General features: G+C 40.6%; 1 protein-coding gene across 1 annotated transcript in view; it reads left to right on the forward strand.

Annotated features, from left to right (window-relative positions):
• Positions 1 to 21272, forward strand: part of GUCY1A2 (guanylate cyclase 1 soluble subunit alpha 2) — a 342963-nt gene that overhangs the window by 66553 nt on the left and 255138 nt on the right. The window contains exons 3-4 of the mRNA XM_075593200.1: positions 10997 to 11246; positions 17724 to 18448. Of these exons, the coding sequence (XP_075449315.1) occupies positions 10997 to 11246; positions 17724 to 18448 (975 nt within the window). The remainder of the gene's footprint in view (positions 1 to 10996; positions 11247 to 17723; positions 18449 to 21272) is intronic.

Below are 21272 nucleotides of genomic sequence, written 5' to 3' on the forward strand. Positions count from 1 at the left end.
ACTGAGCTCCAATCATTTCATGTGGAAAGAAGCAGGGAGAGTTAAACTCAGTCAGTCAGTAACTCTCTTGGAAATATACAGACAAGCCAGTGTAGACAGAAAAAAAAGTAAAGAAAGGGAGTTGAATGAAAAAAAAAATATTTCAGAGAAGGGTACAAGTTTTAATTTTTAAATATATGAAGTATGGGATGGGTCTGGTATTCCTGTCCAACCTCTTCTTCACTTAAGATTGTAATTAGCCTGTCACTTACTTGATAACTTTGTGCAGGTGATTGCAATTGTACCTTTTAGTCTCTATATTAAAATGTGCTAATTGGCTTCTTTAAACAAATATAAATGTGCTTAAATCAAAAAGTACACTAGCTTTATTTGTAAACGTAGCACAAATTCTTCTGGGCCTCTGAATATGTGAGTAAGTGTCCATTAAGTGTTTTCTCTGTTAAATGTGTATGTAACATGTATGTCTGATTCTGGTAAAGAAAGAAAAGAGCAGTCACTTCAGATTTAAGCCTTTAATCATGTCAGTGCCACTACTGATCTTTGGTCTCAGCAGAGACTACATCTTTAAATTCAACAGGTGACAATTTACAGTAAATGAGAACAGGGGGCTGAAGGCAGCACTACTACCAAATTGATAACAAAACCAAACCCAAACCCATAAAATACAGGTGGTGCTCCCTCGACAGCCGAGTCATGCATGCGCAGAAGGGGGAGCGTCCGAGGTCGCACATGTGCAACCGAGGGAGCGGCCGAATTCGCGCATGTGCAGAAGGGGGATGGCCGAGTCTGCGCATGCGCAGAAGGGGTAGGAAAGACGGAAAATCGCGGCAGCGACCTAGAACGGAACCCGCCGTATGTGTGTGGCCCTACTGTATGTGCCATAAGCTGATATAAATGGGACCACAGACGAACACAGAGATATATGTGAAAAAACAGTAAGCCCCCCAAAACAACAGCAGCATATTCATGTGAACCAGGGGTATACACCGATGAGTCTCTGCATTCCTGCAAACAAGACGCCCCTGACGAAACGCCACATTGGGTGTCTTCTCTGACTGTCTCCTGCTTCAGCAAGTCAGCTGTGTTCCGGTAGAGTAGTGTGTGGGCTGTGTTGTGCTGGGGAGCCTCAGTGTGTAAATCACTCTGTGCAGACAAAGAAGCCTGGAGGCTCAAATGAGCACTACTCTGTTCTCTGCATGCCACTTGCTAATCCCTTGTTTGCATGGACCGCAGGAATGCAGGGACTCATCAGTGAATACCCCTGGTTCATGTGAATATGCTGCTGTTGTTTTTGGGGACTTACTGTTTTATCGCAGATATCTCTGTGTTTATCTGAGATCCCCTTTATATCAGCTTATGGCACATATCACCACTCACAGGGAGGAAGAGCTGCAGTTTAGAGCTATATTGAATAGCATTTATTTTCAACACATCTTTAAGAGTGGACTGTATGAGCATGGGACGATATACATTTCTTGATACTTGCTTCCATGTATCCACCTCTGTTCATTACTGCTAGTCTTTTCAGCAGCATATACTACTCCTCAGTATTTGATACCACATGTACTGTATTGCCATTTGTATCCATCTGCAATTGCTATTTTACACTTGGGTTTACTATGTATCATATATGCATTGGTTTTTCCAACATTAACATATGTATTTCCATCTACCCTGATCTGAGGTGTACCCTTGACTAAAATTTTATCAGTTTGACAGACATCCCAGTTTTCAGGAGAGGTTTTACATTGACCCCTCCGGAACCTTAAAGATTTTCTGTGAGGTTACTGTACCCTTAGGGGTACTTTCCATGTCTAGTGGTACTGTACTATTATGTGACACTTTTTGGTACCTCACCACATCTTGTTTGCTGATATTATTGTTTTATAACATTAGCACTTTGGAGACGGTCTAGTTATGTTTTATATGTTTTTAAATATTTTTTATCATTTTTGTTTGGTTTGTTTGCATATTTAATAAACGTTGTATTTTCTTTACCTGCCCTGAGTGCGCCGCTGTGGAGTTTCTCTTAAGATTCATTTTCCTTTCGAGTTCGACAATTTACAGTAGTTGACTAAAAAAAAGAAATATATATATAAATATAGTGTAGATTGATAAATTCATCTCTTCCGATTATTCCTGATATGCAAACAACTTTTGTGATTCAGTATGTCTGAAGATATTTATTTGGATAGAGACAACTAGTTCACTTGTCACAAGTTATCATTTCCCCTTAAAAATTAACACATTCCAATATTTGTAGATACTGAATGTCATAAGAACCTGTGCACATCTTTCTCAAAACTAGTTTAGATTTAAGTATTGAAGACACACAAAAACAGAGTTCTTTCAAAATCTCCCAACTCAAAAAATTATATACAAAGTTCGGTAGCAACAGATCCATTAAAGAGAAAAATAAACATTGCTTTCAATGGAATTTTCTTTTTTTTTTATAAATATATTTTTTACACCCTGGAAATTTTGATAGATAACCCACAAGGACACTGGAATTCATTTAAAAAAAATCACTTCAGCATCACATGCAATAATCTTCCATAGAAAAGCCTCAAATTTATGGCCTGTAAGTATAGATGGGCGAACTGGACCAAATCCATTTCCTGGATTTTCCCAACCCCAGAGGATGAGAGTAACTCACATATTGACTGCAATGGTGTTCTGGTATCAGACCCATTAGGACTAAAACCAACAACCACTACTTTTCTAAGCAGCAGCTCTAGCAGTGTGAGCCAAACCAGCTGATTGGTAGCATCACTGTCAAAGCCTAATTTTGAGCTTCTCACTGCTCACACGAGTAGCTAATCCAGCTATTAGCATATCTCACAGATATGCTCCACAAGGAATATAACACTGTCAACCAAGAAGTGGAAGTGATCTGCTTTTCAAGGAAGCCTGTGGAGAGAGCTACTACAGGTATGAGCACTCATTTGGTGCTAGATGATGAATATGTACAAAGGTGGCAATGGTATAAAAGAAAGGGACACAAATATTCACTATGCCATCTCCCAGAGTGCCAGACACATTCTGAATTGAAATACTTTATTTTAAAATAAAAACTCTACAAACTGTATGAAGTGATACCACTGGCTTCCCACAGCACGAACGTGTTATTGGGTTGACAGGTCAAAGGCACCCTATGAGGAATGGGGTATGGTGTCAGAGCCAACAACATAAGAAATTGAATCCACACTATGGGCCTCATGCAGTAAGCCCCGATACAAAATTTTCGGCACGAATTGCGAAAATGTATTTTTTGGGCGATTTGCCCTCGCAGTATTCAGTAAGGGCCGAATCCTTCCGATCCCTGCTGAAGCACTGCGAAAGCAAAGCTGCCGATGAGCTGTGGCGATACAGCCTGGCTCCCGATAAGGCTCCCGATAAGCCTTTGGTGCCGATAGATGTTTGCAGCTGAGAGAGACAAGCCGCTCTCTCAGCGCAAACTTCGGCACCAAAAAAAGTATTTAAAAACAACTTTTATTTATACTCTACATGTGCAGGGGGTCTTCGGAGCTGAACCGCGTTGGTTTGAGGTCCGGGGACCCCCTGCCCCCCGAGATACAGGTCCCTTTATGAGGTGCCGGTATCCCTCGGCGTTTAAAGGTCCCGATCACGTGACCGCGGCCTGTAAACAAACCAGAGGGATACCGGCACCCCATAAAGGGGCCTGTATCTCGGGGGGCAGGGGGTCCCCGGACCTCAAACCAACGCTGTTCTGCTCCGGAGACCCTCTGCACATGTATAGTATAAATAAAACACACACACATCAATAAAGACTCGTTCCTTACCTTGGCGGCTATGTGCAACGGTAATGAAGCAGCATGAATGTCTTTTTAATTATACTGTACAGTGAGCAGGGGGTCCCCTGAGCTGAACCGCATTGCTTTGTGGACCAGGGACCCCCTGCTTCCCGAGTTACAGGCCCCGGTATGTGTCATCGGGTGGCAGTGTCGCCGCCATGTTTATAGCGTCCCCGCAATAAACATGGCGTCCACACTGTAACCGATGGCCCAAACCGGGGCCTGTAACTCGGGAGGCAGGGGGTCTCTGAGCCACAAATAAATGCGCTTCAGCTCAGGGGGCCTCCTGCTTCCGCACAATATTATTAAAATACATTAATGCTGCTTCATTACGATAGCGGATAGCCGCTAAGGCAATGAAGGGGTTAACGCATAGTAGCATGTTTATTGGGGACAAATGCCCCCAATAAACATAGCAGCAATACACAACATACAGTATAGTAATGGGCAGAATGACTATTATCCACAAAAGGATAATAGTGCAGTTGTCCATTTACAATACTTACACAACAATAAAGACTTTAAATACATATAGCACTCACCCATGTCCCACTGCCACGATGAAGGCCATCCTCATCTTCATCCTGCCCATGCCCCATCCGCTTCTGCAAAACAAACACAAGAATTACAACATCCAAATTAATGTCCCCTAACCCCTTAATCACCATAGCGGTTATTAACCGCTACAGTTATTAAGGGGTTAAGCCACCATCACCCACATACCCTCCCCCACAAAGCCCCCCAACCACCCTCACCCAATACCCACAGGGGAGTCCTACCAAATACCCTTGGGCCTAATACCCCCTCCCCCAGCACATACAGTACAATAATGTGCCAAATAACTATTATCCACATAGGGATAATACATTATTTGGCCATTATTAAACACATTCAATAACGTTAAAATGTAAATAAAATTGTACTAACCTCATCAATAAGAAGTCTCCGTCGCCAGCATCATCCTTGGGGTCCGTTGCCAACATTAGAAATAGCCACAACATTTCAATATCATTAACATAACACTGAACCCCTTAATCACCTTATCGGGTACTAACCTGAAAGGTAATTAAGGGGTGAAGCCATCCTGCAATGCCTACAACAGTTATGCATAACATCTTCAGTGAAATAAAAACCAATTGCCTAACCAAATTCCATTTAATCATTCAATCTGTAGGCTCACATGCCTCATAAAACATTGCATTTACAGTGTATACATGTAGCATAACATGTAAACTGCATGTACACGCTGCAAATCAATGTTAACAATACAATAATGCCACTCAAATCGCCATACATCACAAGAAGTATATTATTTAATACAATAAACTCACCATCAATGAATTACCACACAGCAATTACATCCCTAAACAATTAAAATACCATCCATACCAATTACACAATGAACTAAAGCTATCCTAACAGAGAACCACTTCAAAACATAGAAAAAAGTACACCAACAAATACAATATACTAAAGCAAGGCTTTCCATATCCTATTGTACGGCCTGGAAGCCCAAAACTTACATCTGTCTAAAAATAAAATACATTTAGCACACATCAATGCATAGCCACAATGATTAACAATACAGAATTAGAAGCTTTAACAACACTATCATTTCTTACCCTGTATATATATCTGTACACATACATACAGACATACATACAGTGGGAAGAAATGATATGCATTATAAAAAATGAAAACATGAAAAAGCAACACAAAAAACAGTTACATTAAGTACATTTCTTTATTTAACTTACCATTACTTGCCCCCACCGACTCCCGTTGATCAGCTTACTCACGAACCAATCCACGACACCATCCACGACACCATCCAGGAACAAATCCACGACACCATCCAGGAACAAATCCACGACACCATCCAGGAACAAATCCAAGAACAAGTGCAGGAACCAATCCAGGAAGCAAGCCACGAAGAAATCCAAGAAACAATCCACGACACGATCCAGGAACAGGAACCCATAAAAGAAAAGAAAAAAACAAATTAAACATTAAAATAATAACACATGACAATCAAGGGTTGTACTAGTTTTATTCTTAGTGAATCTGTATTACAATACCTTGTTCCGGGGTCTTCTTGACATCTGGTGCCACGCCCTGGTCTTCAATCTTCAGGAGGAGGTCCGTCCTCCTCGGCATCTGCCTTCAAAATGAGACGACATAGGCTTTTATAGGCCTATGACGTCACATTTGTCGTCATATGGTTCCCACGGCCCTGATTGGGCCGTGAAAACCATGTGTTTTGGCCGATGTAAAAAAATTGATGACGTCACTTAAAGGCAATGCCAGCACAGCCAATCAGAATGGCTTTGCTGCTATTGCCTTTAAGAAAACGTCATGAAATGACACATGGCCGGACTCACATGGTAAGCCAGCCAATCAGAGCGTGGGAACTCCATCCCTACTCTGATTGGTTCAAGTACCATGTGAGTCCGGCCATGTGTCATTTCATGACGTTTTCTTAAAGGCAATAGCAGCAAAGCCATTCTGATTGGCTGTGCTGGCATTGCCTTTAAGTGACGTCATCAATTTTTTTACATCGGCCAAAACACATGGTTTTCACGGCCCAATCAGGGCCGTGGGAACCATATGACGACAAATGTGACGTCATAGGCCTATAAAAGCCTATGTCGTCTCATTTTGAAGGCAGATGCCGAGGAGGACGGACCTCCTCCTGAAGATTGAAGACCAGGGCGTGGCACCAGATGTCAAGAAGACCCCGGAACAAGGTATTGTAATACAGATTCACTAAGAATAAAACTAGTACAACCCTTGATTGTCATGTTTTATTATTTTAATGTTTAATTTGTTTTTTTCTTTTCTTTTATGGGTTCCTGTTCCTGGATCGTGTCGTGGATTGTTTCTTGGATTTCTTCGTGGCTTGCTTCCTGGATTGGTTCCTGCACTTGTTCTTGGATTTGTTCCTGGATGGTGTCGTGGATTTGTTCCTGGATGGTGTCGTGGATTTGTTCCTGGATGGTGTCGTGGATGGTGTCGTGGATTGGTTCGTGAGTAAGCTGATCAACGGGAGTCGGTGGGGGCAAGTAATGGTAAGTTAAATAAAGAAATGTACTTAATGTAACTGTTTTTTGTGTTGCTTTTTCATGTTTTCATTTTTTATAATGCATATCATTTCTTCCCACTGTATGTATGTCTGTATGTATGTGTACAGATATATATACAGGGTAAGAAATGATAGTGTTGTTAAAGCTTCTAATTCTGTATTGTTAATCATTGTGGCTATGCATTGATGTGTGCTAAATGTATTTTATTTTTAGACAGATGTAAGTTTTGGGCTTCCAGGCCGTACAATAGGATATGGAAAGCCTTGCTTTAGTATATTGTATTTGTTGGTGTACTTTTTTCTATGTTTTGAAGTGGTTCTCTGTTAGGATAGCTTTAGTTCATTGTGTAATTGGTATGGATGGTATTTTAATTGTTTAGGGATGTAATTGCTGTGTGGTAATTCATTGATGGTGAGTTTATTGTATTAAATAATATACTTCTTGTGATGTATGGCGATTTGAGTGGCATTATTGTATTGTTAACATTGATTTGCAGCGTGTACATGCAGTTTACATGTTATGCTACATGTATACACTGTAAATGCAATGTTTTATGAGGCATGTGAGCCTACAGATTGAATGATTAAATGGAATTTGGTTAGGCAATTGGTTTTTATTTCACTGAAGATGTTATGCATAACTGTTGTAGGCATTGCAGGATGGCTTCACCCCTTAATTACCTTTCAGGTTAGTACCCGATAAGGTGATTAAGGGGTTCAGTGTTATGTTAATGATATTGAAATGTTGTGGCTATTTCTAATGTTGGCAACGGACCCCAAGGATGATGCTGGCGACGGAGACTTCTTATTGATGAGGTTAGTACAATTTTATTTACATTTTAACGTTATTGAATGTGTTTAATAATGGCCAAATAATGTATTATCCCTATGTGGATAATAGTTATTTGGCACATTATTGTACTGTATGTGCTGGGGGAGGGGGTATTAGGCCCAAGGGTATTTGGTAGGACTCCCCTGTGGGTATTGGGTGAGGGTGGTTGGGGGGCTTTGTGGGGGAGGGTATGTGGGTGATGGTGGCTTAACCCCTTAATAACTGTAGCGGTTAATAACCGCTATGGTGATTAAGGGGTTAGGGGACATTAATTTGGATGTTGTAATTCTTGTGTTTGTTTTGCAGAAGCGGATGGGGCATGGGCAGGATGAAGATGAGGATGGCCTTCATCGTGGCAGTGGGACATGGGTGAGTGCTATATGTATTTAAAGTCTTTATTGTTGTGTATGTATTGTAAATGGACAACTGCACTATTATCCTTTTGTGGATAATAGTCATTGTACCAATTACTATACAGTATGTTAGGGGGGTATAGGTGTTGTTGGGTATATATATATATATATATATATATATATAATATAATTATTTATTTATGTAGTTATTGTGGGGCTGGGGTGTGTATTTTTTTAATATTGTGGCTAGTGGGGGTGGGTGAAAGGGGTATTAGCCCCAACGGTGGTAGTTTAGGGCTTGCGGGTGGGTAGCGGGAGGCCTTAACCCCTTCAGGACCGTAGCGGTATTAACTGCTACGGTCGTGAAGGGGTTAAGTGCCCTCGCAACCCCCCCGCAAGTCCTAAACTCACACCCAGGGCCAAATACCCCCCTCACCCATCCCCGCTACCCACAATAACGCTGGCACGGTGGGTTAACCCCTTCATTGCCTTAGCGGTTAGCCGCTAAGGTAATGAAGTGGCTTTTAAATGCCTTTTTCCTGCCTCGGATGCATGCCGGGGGGCTCCGGTGCGGGTATCAGCTCCGGAGACCCCCGGCATCAATCACAGGCAGGAAAAAGGGCTGATTTTTCCTAAGTGTCGCCCTTGCCGATGCTTCTCCTTCAGCAAGTTGCCAACTTTAGTTGGCGGGCTGGATTGGCCATAAAATCTCCAATCTGGCCTGCCGATCAGCACCAAAAAGCTGATCGGGGCTTACTGAATTCAGGCGGGAAAAAAAAGTCCCGATAAGTGGCTTATCGGCAGCCGGGTGGCGAAAAAATTTTTTTCGCAAGAAAAGTTGCCGATAATTCCCACTTATCGGGGCTTACTGAATCAGGAGGGCAAAAAACGGCTATAAAATGCCGAAAAAGCCTTATCGGGGCTTACTGCATGAGGCCCTATCTCTGTTATTCAGGACAACAGCTTAAGCTGTGAGCTAAAGCAGCCAATGGCTAGCACAACTGTCAAAGTATACTTAGTTTTGAGTTATACTTCTCATTGAATGCTCATACATGTACAAAGCACTTTACCTTCTTCTGGGATAGAGAAGCGTGTCTAATAACAAGTCTTCTGCCATGAGAAACCTTGGCATGGGAAGACACCTTATTGTTCATTTATATGAATAGACTGTAATGTATTCCAGCACAGAATGTGCCTTATGGGAGAACAGTGCCTAGTAAATATGGCCCACTGTCTTCATCCTTCATAAGATTACAAGTACTAACTTAAGTCACCAGGTAACGTTGTAATATTACTTTCTCTCTCTCTTACTTGCTGTGCTTCACCTTGTTTTTACTTGTGTCAGAAAACCTGTGTTTTATTCAATCTCAGTAACTCATAGCCCTCAGTAGATATTAAATTAAATGAAATTAAATTAGAAATGGAAATCCCTGCCCTGGAAAGCGTACAATCAAAGTGATGAGTTAGGAGACTTCCAGCGACAGTGTGGGAAAGAGTAAGTGCAGTAGATGACAATGCGTAACCACAATGATTGGTAAGTGCGACTGTGGGTGTGGGCCGATAATGTGTGGCTATTGAAATGCTTGATTTAGAAGAAGGTTTTAGATTTGTTTTAATGTTGGGAAGAAAAAGGTGTTTAGCGTATTCTGAGTGTGAGGGGGTCCCAAAGGTAAGGGGCAGTGAGGAAAAAAGGTTTGGGGAGAGAGCGCGGTGGAGGTGGAAAAGCAAGCAATTATGATCAAAGTGCATTAGATGACATGGGGCATAGTGAGAAATCAAAGAAGATATGCTTAGGGGGAGCGGACAAGGGGAAAACCTTGAAGGTACTGCAAGAAGAAGCACTTTGTAGGTGATCCGGAAGTTGATGGGAAGCAAGGAAATTAATTTAAAGGAGACATGAGCAGGGCAGTTCCAGGAAGAAGTGTAATAATCCTAGTTGCAGAGTTGTGGATAGATTTCAAAAGAGAAAGGTGCGAGGCAGGGAGACTTGTTAGTAATAAGTTACAACAATCCAGTTAGAAGAGGATTAGGGCATGCATCAGTCTTAACAGTAGAGTGACAGACTAAAGGATGGTTCTTGGCAATGTTACAAAGGAAGTATTGCAATACAATTTCTTACTGTAAACTACTATAAGTAAGGGGTTAACAAGCTATTTATACTGGATAGAAACACATAACAGCATTGCACACAACTCAAATCCAGCAACATGCTATCCTACATACTATAGAATACATATTGACAACTACATAACAGAATTCATATTGACTGTACTGTACTTTGTTCATAGTAAATATATTTCTGGTTTATTACGGAAATGTATTACCAAAACACATTTCTTAGCTTTTAAATATGCAGGAATTATATGATCCATTAAATTACATTTACAGATAAAAGCAAAACTGGATAAATCTAATTATAACATACGTATGTGAAATGGCCTAGATTCGCTACGATCCATTAGATCAGGACAAATAATATGTGTTATCTAAAACTCGAACAGCTCTTATTTTCCATAAATGAGTGCCTTATTTACTAACTTTATTATATGCAAAAACTTGGGACATAATTAAGCTCATTGGCATAGCTACGGTATAACACCACGCCACATTATTTAAGTCTTGGCTTTTGATCCTGAAATAGGACTGTTGCTGGAGTGGAGAGAAAGAGACAGAGCAAAAGCCCCTTTTCAGAGTCTGCATGGGAATAATACCAGGTTTAGCTAGGATTTAACATGAATGCTGCTTAGTAATATTGGATCAAAATATTTTAGGCTATTCTGCCAACATTTGCATATGGTTTAGAATACCGACCTTTATTCATAGTCCTGGTAAGCCTATTGTTATTTGCTTTAGTGAATACTGCATTACCATTTATGTGGCTATGAGGTTAATGTTGTGATAAGTCACCTAACAGAGTTTAGTGAATCACCAATGTGTTTTAATTTGGGATTTCCTCGAGGAAAGTTATAAAATAGGAAATTGTAAAGGTTGTGTGATTTTTCTTCTTCTTACATTTCTTGTATTTAAAACTTTATTTTTAAGATACAAGGACGCAGAAAGGAATCTACACAATGCTTCAAACAGATGTGATTATGCAGATAAGACTGGGAATGAAGAAGTTGAAGAGGTCTCAAGAATTCTGCAGTGTACCGCCAATATCCTCGGTGTGTATTTATTTATATACAAAACAACCAGTAACGCAACCAAGGGGGGGTGCAAGGGTGCATTTGCATCCCCCGAGAATTTCACTCACGGTTACAGAGGCCCCGTGCTCTTCCCTACAGCAATGAAACTGATTGCCGGAGGAGAGAGCAGGGCCTCTGTAAGAGAGCAGCCCTCCTCCGGCAACTTTACGGCGTCACATGGTGACAAGTTGCTTTCACGTGACGCAGAGACATCATGACACCACCAGACTTCATCCGGCAGGTAAAAACTTAGCAACCCCCTCTCCCCCAATATGAATTTCTGGATGCGCCCCTGAAAACAACCATATAAAAATGATTAATACCAATAAAATAAGACATCATCTATGTTTCAGAAACCAAATTGGTACTTGGTAATTGTACGTAGTTTGATGCCTATGTAACAAATGTACACCTATACAAATGGCCTGCAATGTGTTGCCTGTCCCTCTGGCAATGAAAGTGTTAAGCAGTTCCTAATTCTAATATTTTCATTTTGACCCACATGTTTGAATATTTTTGAGCAATAAATACTTCTCATAGGATAATCTAGGAACAGTAATGTGCAATGATTATGAGCAGCATTATAGAACACCTAAACTCTACTGTACATACATTGGCTCAATTAAGATGCTATGGCATGCATGTTATTTTATCCAGGCATTCCTTTAACATTTGCCATGTCTGTTTCGGTACTGGATAAATGCAGGTTCTGACAGGGTTGCAAATTAATTAAAGTTACAGTGGGCTGAGCTACTATTTTTGCTATCCAATGCATTGTGGAGCCAGCCCCATCACCCCTGGTTCCTGCATACCCAAGCTGCTTCAATAATGGTGCACTTACATTGCGGAGACACCTCAATAGAAAAAAAATGATCAAGGCGATAAATGTAAGTTACTGATGTCTATTATATATTTTAGTTCTAACTAAAGCTTCCGATGGTTGTCTTAACAGATAGGCAGCTACACAGATTTGTATTTTCCTTCTGGTCAGGACTCTTTAATTCAATGAAGGTAGTTTGTGACAAAATTCATTATGATCTGAAAATCATGCATCACTGGATTCAACTAAACTTCCAAACTGTGAGCACCTCCATGACCATAGGCACATTCATTAAAAGTCCAAAGGTGAGTGAGAACATACTGTAGGTTGTCACCTTGTACACGTTGGTTTTTGGAAAACATAATTCAGGCATGTAGTACTTGTGCTAAATGATGTATTAATTATGACACGATATAAAATTAACACACATTCTTAACAATTTGCTTATTATTATGTTCCTAATCGGTGTTGTTTTTAATGTACAAATCAAATGAAATGGCAACGTGAGGAGCTTGGATTGCCTTGACACTTTTCAACTGGGTAGAGAAAATGTATTTATTTTTAAAAGTATATTAGACTAGTAGAGAGAACGTTTTAGCAAAATGTAATCCTATAGTTTTTTTTGTTGCTATTGGAGCAAATAAAAATATGACTTGTGAGCACATTCACATGTCTCAGACAGATCTGCTACCCATCATTATCTACTGTGTACAATGCTTCCTCTGCAGCTAGGGATTCTGGAAATGACATGCAAATGAGCACACACTGTCACATTTTGCTTCAAATCTATTTTAACATGGATCCCTATAAGCTTATTTGCAATTAGACATACAGTACACAGTCTTAACAAGCTCAAAACCCAGACCAACAGCATTCAATATTTAATTGTGCCAACTGGAGCGCTGCTGGGAAAGTGACCTCAAATATACACCAGTAAACAAAGAAGCCCCAATACACATCCAATGTGACAGATGATTTAGTTAATTTCTATATATTATTTCTAAGTATGGGTCATTTAGTCCATTCTTTTGGCCAAAACATATCAAGCCTGCAACCACATCAAGGTAGATCCTACCCCATCAGCAGGTCCCACGCTGCCAATTTTAGACTGTACTTTTGTATTTCCTCCAATGCATAGAGAAAAGAGAAAACAAAACTATGATCATCAATTGCACAGGAGGCGTGATATGTATGTGGTGCCAAAGGGGTTAACAGATCACCCATGGCACATATAGTGCTCCTATATGTTAAATCCATAGGCACCGCATATACATGTCACGCACCCCATGCTATGGACTATCATTTTGTTTATGTTTTTTTCTTCTGAATGCATTGGAGGAAATACTAAAGGACGCCGCATACAATTAGTAGTGTAGGACATGCTGATAGGGTAGGATGTACCTTGATGTGGTTGCAGGCTTGATATGTTTTGGTCAAAAGATTGAACAAATTTACCCATATTTACTGTATAAGAAGAAAAAACATGGAAATGAACTAAATCATGTGTATTGGATGTGCATTGGAGGTTCTTTGTTTACGGATGTATTTTTTGTAACATATCTTCAGTAAGTTCATGTTGTATTGCTATCTGCATATACAATGGGTGTAATGTGGCAGAAATAATTGGGGATAACTAAAATACTATATACTGTACCTTTATTGAATTGCTTTTTGTCCCAATTGCCAGCAGGCGTTAATGTTTAAAAAATAAATAAAAAATAAAGTTATTTGTGCAAATCTCTGGAAGCTATCTAAAGCAGTTTAAAACACTTGAGAGAATAGATCTAGAGACTTTTTGATGAAATCATATGGCCTTCTGAATATGTATGGTGCAGAACACATCATGAAATCTTTGATTCCTTCCCTGAGGAATTACATATTTAAACTGTTGGACAGAAATGAAAGAAATTATTAGGGAAAACAGTTCAAAATTCGGTCTGGTTTTTTTTTTGTTCGTACAGTATGTCAATCAAAGGTTTTGTGGTTTCATTGGAAAGGTTGTATTTATCTGGAATGTCTTGCATTACATAGCAGAGCTATTTAGAATTACAAAACTCCTTTTGAAGGTTTAAACGAGTATTTCAGAGAACTAATCAAAGATCTGAAGCTTGATCACATTTACATAAATTGTCAAAGAATAACATGCAATATCACAGTTCTTTTATTTTGCTCTATCTGAAAGTGACTCGTGTGTAGTTTATTTATACGTGTATATATTTATTGTGACAGGATGACCAGTGATCAGAGAAACAGACATGGTTTGCAGCAAGAGTATGATTCCCTGTGGTTTATTTTGTCCACAGGCTGAAAATAAACACTTGTGGGAACAATGTCCCTTAAGGCAAAGTAACAAAACAAAACCTACTCCACCCGGGAGACTAAGTAAACATAATAACTTCACCAACTACCATCATTGGCCAGCTAAGGTTGTTCCCAGTCAAAAAGAAAAAAAAGTGTACCAGTAGTTCAATGGGTAGACCTTACCCTCAGCACAGTCCTTTCCAAGTTAAATTTGCTCTGTCTCAGCCCTCTTTGTGAGACAGTGTTGTATTCTCAGGCTGCCTTTTAAACCTTGCAACTCAGGTCAGTTGCACCTCGAAGCTACGGTCAGCAGAAATTAACCCCATCATGCCAGTAAAAAAACATGTTCTAATCTTCTGCTGACATAGTTGTCTCTGACTTTGTCACGGTAAGAGACGAGTGTAGAGGTATAACCAGGGAGACATAGCTTTGGGGGAAATAAACATTGGTTTTAATTTAGCCTGTAGCTTCAAAACAACAGACCTTTATGGCAGGATGCAAATAAACAAACAGCCTCTCCCTTTGTAAGAGCTGACTCACACTTCCCAGTCCCTATCTGCAGGTAGGGTTGCCAGGTGTCCGGTATTGAACTGGACTGTCCTGTATTTGGATACTCTGTCCAGTGAAACATGAGAGGTACTGTAATACTAGACATGTATGTGTCCGGTATTTTCCTCCCTGAACATAGTGACCTGATGCACCTTTCACCATTAAGTCCAGTATTTTGGCAGAAGCCACCTGGCAACCCTATCTGCAGGGCTGGGAGGCTAGGTCTCTTGCCAATTTCTGACCCAAAAGGCCAAAGAGGTACATGTTATCAGGGGCTCTGTACATCAGTCCGGGTCTGGGTTGGTGGTCGTGGGGTGCAGTACCTGCAAGGTTCCAGGGACCGCTGTGTCCTGGAATAGAGGGTCTGGTTCCATGGGATCTCTCACTAGCAGCATCCACTTATTTAGTGCTAGAGTTCCCCTGCAGTTTAAGCAGGAGGCTTTTCTATCTGACTGATGGGCCAGGTGGAGACTGGGTAATTGTCTGTAGATGCAATTAACCAGCTCCCTGTTGGGCTCATTAGCCAGATATTGGCTTTCTATTTGGAGCTCTCTTTAACAGGGGTTAAGGCCCTGTCACAGTTACATTTCCCTCTTCCCAACGTAACATTTACCAGTGAAGCGGCTCTTGTTGATAAGTTGTGCACTCTCTGTAAGGCATCTGCATTACCATACAGTATATCAGCTCTTGCTTGACAGTAAACCTAAAAGGTTGCAAGGAAAGGAACCAATGAGTGACTCTTGAATTGTTGTCCTTGTTCCTACAGTATGAAATCACTGCAATGGAGCATGATCTGTTATCAATGTGAAGGTTCTGCCCAATAGGTAGTACTCTAAGGTCTCTGCTGCCCATTTAACTGTAAGCCATTCTTTCTCTACCATTGCATATCTTTGCTCTCTTGGCAGTACCTTACGAATCAGATAATACTGGATGTTCCTACTGTCCAACAAATTGAGGAAAAACACTCCCAGACCCAAACCTGAAGTACAGTACATGTTTGTAAAAAAAAAAATGTTTTGTAGAGTTGGAGACCACTAAGATTGGTTGACTACACAGTCCCATACGCAAGTCTAAAAAGACTGTTTCAGCAATTCTGTTCCGCTTGATTATATCTGTTGTTTTTGCTTTTATGAGACTTGTGAGTGCAGCAGCCCTCATTACAAAATGCAGAGTGAAATGCCTATAGTACCTACTCATAAGAATATCGTGAACTGCTTCTTTGTAAGCCGACGTGGTCAGTTTTCAATGGCCTCTACCTTATTGACGTTATTGACCCTCCTATCTCTACTCCCACTCCCGGGGGCCCTACCTGTGATGCAGGTTCTTACTTGGCTGCAACCTTGTCATGGTAGATCCTACTCTATCAGCAGGTCCTTCAGTACCATTTTTATACATTGTCCTTTTGTATTTCCCCCATTGCATGGAGAAAAGAAAAACAACGATAGTCAATAGCATGGGATGCCTGACATGTATGTGGTACCTAAGGGGTTAAAAGCTCACACAGTGCTTCAAAATGTTAACCCCTCAGACACCGCATGCGTCACGCACCTCATGCTGTGGACTATATTATTGTTTTGTTTCCTGTATTTTCTATGCAGTGGAAGAAATACAAAAAACACAGAATAAAAGTGGTGGTGTTGGACCTGCAGATGACCTGCGAACTACCTTGACATGGTTGCAGGCATTAACTGTTTTGCCCAAAGGATTGGCCCAGAATTATGAGAAGAAAAAACACAGAAAAAACATATATTAATGAACTAAATCATTTTTATTATTGTATGTGCATTGGGGCTTCTTTGTTTACTGCTGTATATTTGAGGTCACTTTCTCAGTATCACTCCATTTGACACAAATAAATATATATATACTGTGGGTCTGGGTATATGTCTAATTATATGTATTTATGTAAATATACTGTATACCCTGTACTGTCAACCCCTGACATCTATGTATTGTACTATACTGTCTAAGGGGCTTTACTATTGTAGTCGGCACAAAGAAAGGACACCCACACCAGTAGTGGAATTTGGAATAAACATTATCAACAAGGCTATTAGCAAGGTGCCAAATAGTTACTTACTAATAGCACAAAATTGTATTGACATACAGGACAACATCAAGCATTTTATATAAACATTTATAATATGTTTACTACTAAGTGCACACTGCCCAGGTCTGACATCCCATTTGGACAATGTCCCGCATTGCCTCTGTGTACAGATTAGCAGTAAAGCAAGGTCTATCTCACCTTTAAGTAACTACTGGGATGCCTCAGGGTAGCACTAAGGTGTATTGCAATTGGCGTAGGTTGTCAACATTGGGTGCGTGGAAATTAGGGAATACCATCAATACTCCTTGGATGTTATGCAATTGGGGGGGGGGCGTCATCAGAGCCGCCAGGGTGTACAGTATAACAAATCCAGTTCATCATGACACCATGTCTGTCATTACTGGTCAGGACCAGCTTTAAAATGTAAATAGATTAAACACCAGCTTTAAATATGTTGATGGTCAGTGCATTCATTGCCACTTGCAATTGACTCAAAGGCAAGGCTTCATTGTCAGGGGCTATTCTTGTCTTCATTGACTGACACCAAATTATCTCCACTACTGTATGTCATCCGTGCCAAGGGAACACTGTTTTGGGAATCAATGAAAATAGTATTAATATAAGCAGTGTGGCGTGTATCCTAAAATATTTAAATCTGTGTTACGTGGTGCCTTTTAAGGGATTTCCTTTCATGTACTAAAAGAACATAATGAACAGTAATATTTATTTATTTTAGGACTCAAATTTGAAGAATTACAAGAAAGATTTGGTGAAGAGCTCTTTGCTATCTGTTTTGAAGAAAATGAAAGGGTTCTTCGAGCTGTGGGTGGCACCCTGCATGACTTCTTCAATGGCTTTAATGCTCTGCTGGAACACATTAGGACTTCAATTGGAAAACAGGTCACTATTGAATCCCCTTCTTTCCTATGCAAAGAGCTTTCTGATGGGACTCTTATACTCCATTGTTTCCATCCTCATCATATTGTAAGATTTGCAATACTTGGTATGATAAAGGCAGCAGGAAAGAAGATCTACCAATTAAAAGTGGAAGTGGAACAGATAAATAATGTCAATGAAAAACTGTGCTCTGAAATTGTTAGCCCAGGTAACTGCAACTGTCTTACCTTTGTAATTAAAGAATGTGAAAATGCAAATACCACAAAAGGACCTCCACTTAGATCATCCCAAGTCCCGTCAGACCTGAGGATAAGTATCAGCACTTTTTGTAGAGCTTTTCCCTTTCACCTGATGTTTGATCCTAGTATGCTGATTCTTCAGCTCGGGGAAGGACTTAGGAAGCTGATAAAATGTGAAGTTCACAAAACAATGAAGTTCCATGACTGTTTCGAAATAGCATCTCCGAAAATCAGCTGTACTTTTGAACATGTCCTATTGAGACTGTCAACTCCTTTTGTCATACGGAATAAACCAGATGCATCCAGCATTGAAAATAAAGAGAAGGTAAGCGTTTTGTATTGTTTACATTTCGCAATTTGTGTAAAATTATTTATTCTATTCTAACATCGGTGTATATATATACGAATACTAAATAAATTAAGGGTGGGTACTTTCAAATGGAGTTTTTTTGGGGGGGGAGGGAAGGGGCGAGGGGAGTTGCCTGAACCCGAAAGATTTTGGTTTTGGATATGTATAAAGTTATAGTAAGAAACTAAAAATAAGTAGGATATCGTGTTTTCTAAATTTCGACAACCTTTTGAGACTTTGCACAGCTTATTCAAAAAGAAAAAAAAATAATAATTTTGAGCCTCTTGGGTTTTGGTTTGAATTTTGCTTCAATTTCAGGTGTGCTCCTTTTTATGCACAAGGAACATTGAACTGGCAACCAGGAAGTGGAAGTGGTTTGCTTTTAATGGAAGCCAGGAAGACGGGCCCTACAGGTGTGAGCAGTGAGAAGTAGAGCTCAAAAGTATGCGGTGACAGTGGTGCTGCCCAGGGATGGCTTGATGGTGGTTCCATCTGTGCCCTTGCACCGAGCCCCATGCTTACAGAGGTCCCGTGTTCTTCCCCACAACAATTAAACTGATTATTGGGAAGCGTGCAGGGCCTCGGTAAGAATATCTTACCTGGTCCGGTTGCATCTCCCCCTACAGTGTCACGTCCTCTTGGCACCGCAACATCAAATGGCATCACGTTGCTATGTTACAACGTGGCGGCGCAATGTCATGACACTGTGACATCTGAGGAGGAGATGTCATGCTGGACTAAGTAAGAGGCCTCGTGAAAGCCCCTGCACTGAGCCCTGCCGAACTACAAGCCAGCACGGGTGCTACCCATCACCTGGTTTAGCACACACTACTAGAGCTGCTGCCCAGAATATCAGAAGTTGGGGATTCTGATCCTGTTGGACCTGACACAAGTACCCCATCCTCACAAGGTGCCTTAGACTATGTACCCATATAGCATACAAGGGGTAGTTAGGGTATTTATATTAACCCCTTGGCATTGCCACTACGGCTTCCAAGGGGTTAATTAATTATTTTTTCATTGGGAAGGAAGATGCCAGGTATATATTGAATTGCTATATAAATATGGCATCTTTCTTAGCATATGACTGATGCGACCCAATGTTACTGCCATCTAGCGCCAGGGTGTCTTATACCAATGTTAGCTGCCTATTGCCTTGTTAGTCATATGCAAATGAGAGCCATAACGGCCATTGCTTTTGCATATATTTTGCTTTGTGGATCTTTTTGAGTCAGCGAATCTAATGTCCGTTAACTATTTATCGAGATGAAAGAATAAATAGCTATGCATCTGTCTTCTCTATTATGTTCTATAGCAGTATTTAAAAACAGGTTCAAAATGATATATGGTAATTATTTTGACTAAAATAGACCCTGAACATTTGCTCTTGCTTGGAAAGATATACAATTTTCTACATCATTTCATGGCTTCCTATCATATTAGTTACATCGGTCTTCCATTGAATGAATAAACGTTTTTAGCGTAGGCCTATAAATAACTTCAGCCATTGGATGAGTAATATGAGAGATGGGCTTCAATTGACTGTGTAACAAATTATTTACAGATGTAGCAAGACTATTTAATCTGCGCCACTGCCAGCCACGGTCACGAAACCGCGGTGATCGCAACACCAGAGGATTAACACTGTGGGGATTCCCATTCAGAGGGATGGACCCACCTCTCCCGCAGCTCGATCACAGCAGACCCTGTCCCCGGCGCCATGGAATTTAGCTTCCATCATGGCGCAGGGGACAGCGAGTCTGGCTACATCTGTACAGAACAGTTTTACCTGTAGAAAATGTTATTCTTTCCCCATTCACTTTTTAAACAAATGTGTACTGCACGGTTAAAAGATGTTTAAACAGATGGTATGTAGGTTAGCTCTTTGATAGAGACATTTCTATCAAAGTGGCATTTGTGGATTAGAGTATGGTGGTAAAATGTATATTAAGATCGAGATGTATACATATGGCCCCAGCACACAACAATAGTAGCAATGGACAATAGTCAATTAGAATAAGTCAAAAGTCTAATTGAAAAATATTTATGCAGCTATACATTGAACCCAATTGCAGGGTCAGGAGACTACCTGTTCTATAGAGACAACCACACCAAGGGGGGAGAGGGGTGGAGGGGAAAACAAGGATAAATGAATAAAAAACACAAAAGGGAGAAACACAATATATACGTACAATAAACGTACTGGACAAGGGTAATAAATTAGATGGGGGGCAACATTAACATTTCGGGGCCATAGATGCCCCTTCTTCCAGCCCGTTCCCACAGATGTGATAAATTTGTGGTACTTCCCTAATTACCACACCTCCACTCAGATATATCTCAATGAAAGCAGCTCAGAATGAGCACAATATGCCAGTACAAAAGCACCATAAACGTCCGTGGGTCCCCTGGGGTAGTCTGCAAAAATCTCTGTGTCCTGGACACAGGGACTGCTGCAGACTACCCCAGGGGACCCATGGGTGTTTATTATAGCAGAGGATTCGTATATTGCAGTTTATCTTTATTTGCCTACCTCTAGCTGTCTGATGCTTGTTATAGTTCAGTTTATGCTAATTGGTGGCCAGCCATTGGTCCCTCAGAAAGGGCTGGCTTTAGGTGCTTAGAACAATCCTTTTGTACTAGCATATTGTGCTAATCCTGGGCTGCTTTCATTGAGATACTGTATATCTGAGTGGAGGTGTGGTAATTATGAAAGTACCATAGATATAGTACAGTACTGTACATCTGTGGGAAGGGGCTTGAAGAAGGGGGCGTCTATGGCCCCGAAACGTTAACGTTG

This window comes from Ascaphus truei, chromosome 3, assembly GCF_040206685.1.
Source record: "Ascaphus truei isolate aAscTru1 chromosome 3, aAscTru1.hap1, whole genome shotgun sequence".
NCBI lineage: Eukaryota > Metazoa > Chordata > Amphibia > Anura > Ascaphidae > Ascaphus > Ascaphus truei.